Source organism: Otolemur garnettii, unplaced genomic scaffold, assembly GCF_000181295.1.
Source record: "Otolemur garnettii isolate 467f Iridium unplaced genomic scaffold, OtoGar3 scaffold00094, whole genome shotgun sequence".
NCBI classification, from domain to species: domain Eukaryota; kingdom Metazoa; phylum Chordata; class Mammalia; order Primates; family Galagidae; genus Otolemur; species Otolemur garnettii.
This window is the reverse complement of record NW_003852489.1, coordinates 7,343,619-7,352,125: the sequence shown is the minus strand read 5'-3', so window position 1 is coordinate 7,352,125 and position 8,507 is coordinate 7,343,619. Positions and strand designations below refer to the sequence as shown.

At 50.1% G+C, this 8,507-nt stretch overlaps 1 protein-coding gene across 4 annotated transcripts in view; it reads left to right on the top strand.

The window, feature by feature from the left end:
- Positions 1-8,507, top strand: part of HNF1B (HNF1 homeobox B) — a 56,780-nt gene that overhangs the window by 11,531 nt on the left and 36,742 nt on the right. For all 4 annotated transcript variants that reach the window (XM_003795620.3, XM_023516637.1, XM_003795619.3 and 1 more), the window contains exon 4: positions 1,325-1,560. In XM_003795620.3, coding sequence (XP_003795668.1) covers positions 1,325-1,560 — 236 coding nt within the window. The remainder of the gene's footprint in view (positions 1-1,324; positions 1,561-8,507) is intronic.

Below are 8,507 nucleotides of genomic sequence, written 5' to 3'. Positions count from 1 at the left end.
GAAAATCGCCTAAGCCCAAGAACTGGAGGTTGCTGTGAGCTGTGACACCATGACAGTCTACGAAGGGCAACATAATGAGACTGTGTCTCTTAAAAAAGAAAGAAAGAAAGAAAAAAAGTTCACAACATATATGTAATATTAATAGGTTAAAGGCTCTGATAAGTCCTGCAGTCCAGAATCTCACTTAGCTTTGTTGAATTGGCTGTTAACCATGAAATCATTCTCCCGTGGAATACTTACGCTCCCATAAATCACTAATCTAGGGAAGATGCTCTTGAGAATGTTGGCGTAAAATGTGCCAGTGAAGTAGAAATCATGTGTTTGACCTCCGTACAAACCAGGACAAAACTATCCCTGAGTTTTACCCACAGGCCCTAGCTCTGGCCTCCACCAATTGTCATACACCAGGAAAGTTGGCTGGAAAATAAAAAATAGATTCAGTCCACTCTGGACTTTAGTTTAGTCCACTCTGCTCAACAGAGTGCTTTTTGTATCTTAACAACTATATATAATTTTTTAAAAAACTATTAGAAATCCTTGGGATATATTTTGGGTTCATTCCTGCCCTGTCCTCTCTGATTCCAATATTGATTTTCTAAAAATCTGGCTCTTTGCTCTGGCCAAGGCCTGTCTCTGGGCTGGGCTGACTTTGGCAGTGGCAGGATTCAGCCAGGGGAAGGTCAGACTGGGAGGCAGGGAGGCAGAATACTTGGCCTGTGTGTGCCACCGAGTCCTTGGGCTATGCTCTGTCTCCTTGCTAATGAGAAGCCCCACAGCACGCAGTGGTGTCTGAGAATCTCCCTCCTCCCTGGGCTTGGGGTTTTACCAGCACTGATAAAACTAGATACCAGCCATCTCGGTGTCTTCCTTTATACTCCATCTACCCTGCCTGTTAGAGTGAACTCTTGAGGTGCAGATATGGAATTTGACTTTCTGATACCCCCAAACCCTGAAAGACCAGAAATCTCAGACTGCTTTAAATGGAGTCAGAGCCAGCAAAGGACTTTGCTTTTTGTTGGAGGGGGGGTAGGGAGGGATGCCCAAATAAGGAGATGTCAGGGGCCCCATCTGGACCTTCTCCCTGAACTGCTTGCTCCGCCTTTAAGAGCTACACCAGAGGCCTAAGCCCCTGCGTTCCAGGACAGCCAGCTTGCTGTGTCTGTGTGTTCAGGCCCACTCCAGCCATCTTCATCAGACAACTGCACAGATTGGCCTTTTGTGGGGACAGACTTCTCTCCAGATTTCCATTCTGTCCTCTGCTCCTCATATTCCTAACCAAGACCTGGCCACCCTCACTCAAAATCTCCCCTCCTTCCATCCCCAGGGCAGAATGTTTGCAACGAGGCGTGTCCCCCTCCAAAGCCCATGGCCTGGGCTCCAACTTGGTCACTGAGGTCCGTGTCTACAACTGGTTTGCAAACCGCAGAAAGGAGGAGGCTTTCCGGCAGAAGCTGGCCATGGACGCCTATAGCTCCAACCAGACGCACAACCTGAATCCCCTGCTCTCCCACGGCTCCCCCCACCACCAGCCCAGTGCCTCTCCTCCAAACAAGCTGGCAGGTAAACTGGGGCTGGGCTGCACTGCCTCAGAAAGCCAACCATCCTGGTTCTCCCAAGGGTCTCATCTGGTGGAAGAGTTTTCAGAGAAGCAAATGATTTGGAATGGTCTTAGAGCTGCTTTGCTCTCATTGCCAGAAAGAATATTCTCTTGAAAATAACCTGTGGCTCTGCTGAGGTTTCCTCCAGCTCCTGGCTCAACCGCAGCCATGTAAGGGATAGCTGGGCCTCCAGGGGGCCTCTACCCTATTTCCCTCCAGCTCTCCCTGTGTGGCTGTTGACTCAGCAGGTCAGTGCCGCCATCAGATCATATGCTGGGAAGGCTCCTTTCTTGGTATGTCAGATCCCACCTGCAGGCAGAGGGGTTGGGCTGGTGCACCATCCATGCTGGAATGAAGCTGGCATTCTGGCCCCCTCGTTCAGCCCTCCAGCTCTCTGTTCAGCTCCATCAGAAGAAGCCCAGTGGCATTTAGGGAAAAGCCGATTGTGTTGGCAGCCTCTGCTTGTTGACTTCTGTGCTCTGTCAGGGTTAGGGTGGGGTCAGTCACTTGAAATCTCTGTAGTGATGAGTTGGCCAAAATCAATTGAGTACCGACTTAATCGTGCTAGATTGAGTGCTACTGCGTGCCAGGCCCTGGCCTGGATCAGAATGACTGCTGTAGGGTTTGAGTTTGTCAGGGTGGAATCCTACGTGCTTACTGGGGGAAAGTGTCCCTATGTACTGAGCAATGTGTCAGGCATAGGCTGAATTTGAGGGCTTCAGTCCTTCCAAGAAAACTGGCTTTCCAGAATTAGCGTGCTTATTAGAGTCTGTTTGGTGCCTGTGTGGACAAAGTATGGCCCAGTCTCCTGTCTGCTCTGGGGAAGGGCTTGCAAAAGGAAAGCCAAGCACCATTTCTAATTTGGGGCTAGCTGCCCTTCTGATGAGAAAGGCCTGAGAGCTGGGAGCTAATCCAAATGTTGGGGATGGGTGACCAAAACCACCAGGACAGGCTCAGAGCCACCAGTTGGGCAGTATCCAAGGTTTGTCCCATGCCTGCCATGCCTTTCCATGGCACATCCTCTCCAAGACTTTCTGGGAGCCTGACAGTGCTCAGCACAAAGCCTTGGTCAGGGCTGGGAGTTTACCAGGTCCAGCTCCCACAGATGAAAAGGGTTTAGCCACACTGGGAGAAAATTTGGGCTACTCTCCAGAGGCAGAGAAGCCCCCAGGCAAACTGTGGCCTGATGGCAGAATAACTTAGCCCCTGTACAGAAATTCAAAGCAGAGTTTAGAGGGCAGTGGCAAGTGGCATGTGGCTGGCACTGAGTGGGACCAGAACACTTGCCCACCACAGTGATCCACAGAGCTGGATTGGGAGCCACAGGGGGTGTGGCTGGGGCAAGGGGCATTATTGAGAAGACAATGGCCATTGTGCTGGGACCTGTGATCTCCACACCAAAGTCAGGGAGCCTGCAAGCCAAACAAAGGCCCAGCAGCTTTCTGACAAGCTGGGGTTGTGCCGAGGTCACCATGGGGTCATTAGCTTAGGCATTCTGTGTCCTGACAGGAGACACAGAGAGTTAGAGCTGGAGGGGTGGGCAGCAGGTACTGGAACCTGGGCACAGTGGGCAGGAGATGCAGCCCAGTGACCCCTCCGAGTGGAATGTAAGGAAGGCATAACGCACTGGATGTGGTTCCCTGGAGTGCACCAGAAGTCTGGACCTTTTTAAAAATCATAAAATATTAGAATTCAGAGTGACTCTGACAAAAGAAACAGAGGTCCAGAAAGAGGTGATTTATCAAGGTACGCCGAGGGATAGTAGGAAAACAAGGACTAGAACTCAGATCTGCTGATTCTCGTGGCACAAATGTGCCTCTAGTGCTCACCAAGTCCTGCCACGAGCCTAGCGGTGAATGAGACACGCTTCCCTGTCCTCCTGAAGCTTGTCTAACAGAGGATCAAGGTTGTCTTGGGGGCTCTGCGGGTCTTTCTAGGGAGGGAGAGATCCTACCGTTCTCTGGAGCAGCAGTAACAGGGGCACTCGGTGTGTGCCTGGGGCTGCTTTCCTCTCTGTCTTAATTTTCACCGAGGGTTCCTCATGTTGGTACTTGTCCCACAGATTGGCTTCTAATCAGCCAGGTTATACTGAGTTAATCCATATAACTTCTCTGAGTCTGAGCTTCCCGTCTCTAAAATGGAGAAATAGTACCTACCCCACAGAGTATCCGGGAGGATTAGATGAGTGAATGTGTATAAACACCACCTTGCCCAATAACCCACACTACCATCATCATTATTGCTCTTATTATGAAAGAGGGCTAAGTAAGTGGAAGTGGAAAGAATGGCAGGCAGCAGCAAAAGTCCATTCTCTTTTTTAGTTTCACTCACTGGGACATTAATTCCTAAGAAGCAATGAGATGTGTCCCAGCTCTGGGCCGGAAACAGAGGCTGCCACTATGCTGATGTCCGGGGTGCAGGATACTGGGCTTCGAGCCTTGTGCATGTATCTTGGGATCCCAGGAAGGTTCGTGCACCATGGTGGGACTCCCAGGTAATGGGCCCAGGCAGACAGTAGGCTGAAGTCCAGCGCAGAGAAAGCCGCACAGAGCGCTTCCCATCATGGCACCGGCAGCCAAGGTGTGTTCTCTAACCAAAATGAAGATGTAACGGAAGGCAGCTTGGGCAATGAGCTCTGTGTTGCTGAAAAGAAACCAATATCCAGAGTCAGCACTGGAGACCTCTAAGGTTGAGCAATGTGGGGAACAAGACCCCAGTCCCCAACCTCTACCTGCTACCCTCTCCACTCCCGGAGCTCCAGTACCTGAGCCCGGAAGGCTGGCAGTACTTGCCCTCCAATCTCTCCGAGAACCTTCCTCCTTGAGAGGCAGAGCCTGTTTCTCCAACCAGCCCCTTCCCTCCCAGCCGTGCTCACCACACTTTGGCCCACTTGCCCACGATGACCACAGTGTGACCCTGGTCCTGGAATGTCCGGCACAATAGGGGTGGCAGGAGGAGCACTTTGCCTCTGTCAGCGGCTGATTGGTTACAAGGTGCCCTACAAACACACTGTCAGCAGAATCAGCTGTTTTCTGCGTCGCCCCTCCTCGGCTTTACAATCACGCACCAGCATGCAGCCAGGGGTTGTCATGGCTTTGTCCCCCTTATGCATGCTTAATTGACAATTAAGTTGGAGCTTTGAACCAGCCTGGCTGTGCTGATGGGCCTTCATCTTTGCAGTGAGTGTCACAGGGGCACCCTTTGTTTGCTCTTCTCGGGGGCCTGAAGTTACTGTAGCAGGCTGCAGGCAGCCATTTATCTTCAGCCTGGAAGGCCTTTATCTACCCTCACCCCCCATTTCAGCTCCAGCCCGCAGGAGCCATCCCTTCTTATAGGCCCCATGACAGCCCATTCTAAGGCCATTGAGCAGGCCCGGAGTGATGGCCTCTACCTCCATTCTGGAGATGAATCAAGAGAAAGGCCCCCAAAAGGTCAGAGGGCAGGGCTGCAGCAAGGGAAAGGACTGGTTGGAGGCTGGTGCCTATATTGATTGGCTGGGGGAGGAGGAGGAAGTGGCGTGGGATGGAAGCTCTGCTAGCCTTGGCCCAAGCGTGGTATCTGAGGGTGATCTGTGGTGGCCTTGTTCCCTGTACCCTTTGCTCCAGTCTCCAGCAAACTCACCTGGCCACTGCTTGAGGAGGCAGAGGAGGGGCGAAAAGGTCTTCACTCTCCCACACACAATGTCCTCACTCTTGTATCACCTTTCAGGAAGGCAGTGGGGACTCATTTCTGGAAAGAAAGTGAGGCACAGAGAAGAGGCCTCTGCAGGAGGCCTTCAGGGATCCAGAACGCATCCTCTTTACCTAAGAGGTTACGTTTATTTCTGCAGCTGCTACTCCTCCCTCCCTTTGAACTCTGCTCCTTGCTGTCCAAGCCCAGCAGACTTGGCTTCCCTGATGTGGGTCAGAGCTTGAAAGATAGAGAATCCCACCTCCTGCCTCTTCTTCATCCCCTCCTCACCTCAAGATGTCTACCTGAATCTACCCAGGGCCTTAAACAAGCCAAACTCTGGGCCAGGGTACCCATGTGAATTGGCAGGAAGGAAATCTCAGCAGTCTCCAGAAGGAAGGTTGTGACTACGGCAAGTAATTATAACAGCTAGTGTTCATGGAGCACTCCCGGGTACCAGGCCCTCAGATGAGCACCTACATGCAACATCTTGCTTAACCTTCACAACAACCTTGCAGGCTGGAAGCACCTGTATTATTATCCTCCATTACAATCAAGGAAAGAGAGAGATTTAGAACATCAGTAATTTGCCCAAGTTCATATAGTTAGGAAGCAATCGGGACAGATTTTGACTTGTGACATGCTGTCCCTGCCTTTTTGCTTTATGCAGAGGCTGAGAACTTTTCAGGCATGAAAACCGACACACACACACAGCGTCCTGTCGTAGTGTCTTCTTTTCCCATACTCCGGCTGCCCCCCATTGAATGACACAGGGGCTTTGGGAGACCATGGCCAAAGAGGTGGGGGCCTTTCAGTCTGCCTAGTTTACTGCTTCCTCCCCGACCATTGCCCCTGACCAAGGTGGATTCTCTGCTCTCTGCCCAGGGAAGAAATCAAAGCCCCCTCTTTCAAGACCCCATCCCCATCTGTGTGGGGATTTGAACTGCCCTTGCAGTCGGCACTGTCTGGGGCCCTAAATGCCTTAACAACTTAATGGGGCTTCTGAGACGGTGCAGGCACCTCAGCTCACCTCTGGGAGCTCCGCCCCTCCCTGGGCAGCAGACAAGGGGAGAGGGTTTATGAGGGCAGTCGTAAAAATATTCATCTCAGCCGCAAAGGTCCCCACAGTAAAGAAGCCCCATTGTCCCTAAGGAGCAGATTATTTCAGTTCAGAAGAGAGACAAATCCTGCCTTGAAACATCTGCTGTTGTAGGAAGCACTTTCCTACTGACTTAGGGTCCACTGGTGAGCATGGCTCCAGCCTTCTTTGGTTTAGAGACTTTATCAGACTGTCATTTTATCTCTTGAATTTGAAGGTCATTTTATCTTGTGAGTACCACCCATCGGCTACCACTAGATTGGGGGAAGACAATCAGGATATTAATGAGATTAAGAGGCCCCACCTTGGAGGCTATTCTGTTCTGAGCCTCCCCCTGATAGGGGACCAACCCTGGTCTGCATACAAAGAATCCGGGCTGCTGGGCCAGTGGGGCTCCCAGACTCTGTACAAAGAGGCCTGGAGATACTGGAGTCCTATCATCTAAAGCAGCCTGCTGGTCATGCCTAATCCTCCTGAAGGATCCTTAGAGGATTCAAGGACTCCTTGCCGCCTCCAGTTAGCTCTGAGGAGGAAGGAAGCTGCTTGCAAGCACATAGCCCTGGCCTGCAGCTTATGGGAGAAGTGCTCTTGGAATCTGTTTGTTGAAGGTTTGATGGGAAGTGACAGGAACTTGGAGAGAATTAAGCACCAGAGGTGCAGAAAGAGGCAGCGATCTGCAAAAGGGCCTTTGAAGCTACCTGCTTAATGGAAAGGAACAAGATCTGGCCTTATGCCTTTACCTGCTTTTCAAGGGGGAAGTACAAACACAAATGAGGAAGTGAGAGAAATATATAGCATATATGATATAAACATATATACTGTATGTATAAAAGGAACATAGCTCAAAACTAAAGTCAAAGGAAGCAATTAATCATGGTTATCATCCAAGCTGTTCCTAAATACTCTAGAACAGGGGTTGGTAAACTTTTTGTACAAAGAACTGGATAGTAAGTGTTTTAAGTTTTTTGGGACACTTTGAGTTGCAGCTATTCAACCCGGCCTATATAGCACAAAAGCAGCCAGAGACCGTACAGAAATGAATGAACACAGCTGTGTCCCAACAGAACTTTATTTATGGGGACTGAAGTATGAATTTCATATGATTTTCACTTATCACAATATATCCTTTAAAACATTTTTTTCCTGGCTCAGCGCCTGTTGCTCAAGTGGCTAAGGTGCCAGCCACATACACCTAAGGTGGCGGGTTCGAATCCCGCCAAACAACAATGACGGCTACAACCAAAAAATAGCCTGGGTGTTGTGCCAGACGCCTGTGGTCCCAGCTACTTGGGAGGCTGAGGCAGGAGACTCGCTCAAGCCCAGAAGTTGGAGGTTGCTGTGAGCTGTAATGCCACGGTATTCTACCCAGGGGACAGCTTGAGGCTCTGTCTCAAAAAAAAAAATGTTTTTTCCAACTATTTCCAAATGTTAAAACCTTTTTTCAGCCTTGTGGGTCACATGAAAACAGGCTGCTTTGGCCAACAGACCACAGTTTGTGGACACCTCACCACCACCAGGACAATAGTTCTTAAACTTGGAGACACTTTAGAATCACCTAGAGAGCTTCTAAAAATTCTGGTACCCAGGCTACACCCCAAAACTGTTAAGTCAGTCTCTGGGGAGTGGGACCAAGCATCAGTGGTGGTTAAAACTTTCCAGCTGATATCAATATACAGCCACGTGAGAGAATCAGCTCTAAGACAGAACGTCTCTAATGTTCAAGTGTGTGCTGATAACCTAGAGATACATCAAAATGCAGGTTCTGATTTTGTAGGCACGGGATGAGGCCTGAGTTTCTGTATTAACAACAAGTTTCCAGGTGCTATTGAAGAGGATGGTCCAGGGACCACAATTTGAGTAGTGGGGGGTCTTGGAGCTAGTTGTTAAGCAACTAATTTCCCCTTGTCCCCACTTGCCTTGGCCTCACCATCACCAACTCTGACACTTAATGTGTTCTAAAGATACCCTGGGGAAATACTCTCTTAAATCCAGGGGGCAGAGCAACACTTGGTCACTTACTGCCATTACATTACTTATTGTGATCCCGAGTGAGTCTCTGCCATCTCTGAGCCTGGGTTTTTCTTTTTTTTTTTTTGAGACAGAGCCTCAAGCTATCCCCCTGGGTAGAGTGCTGTGGCATC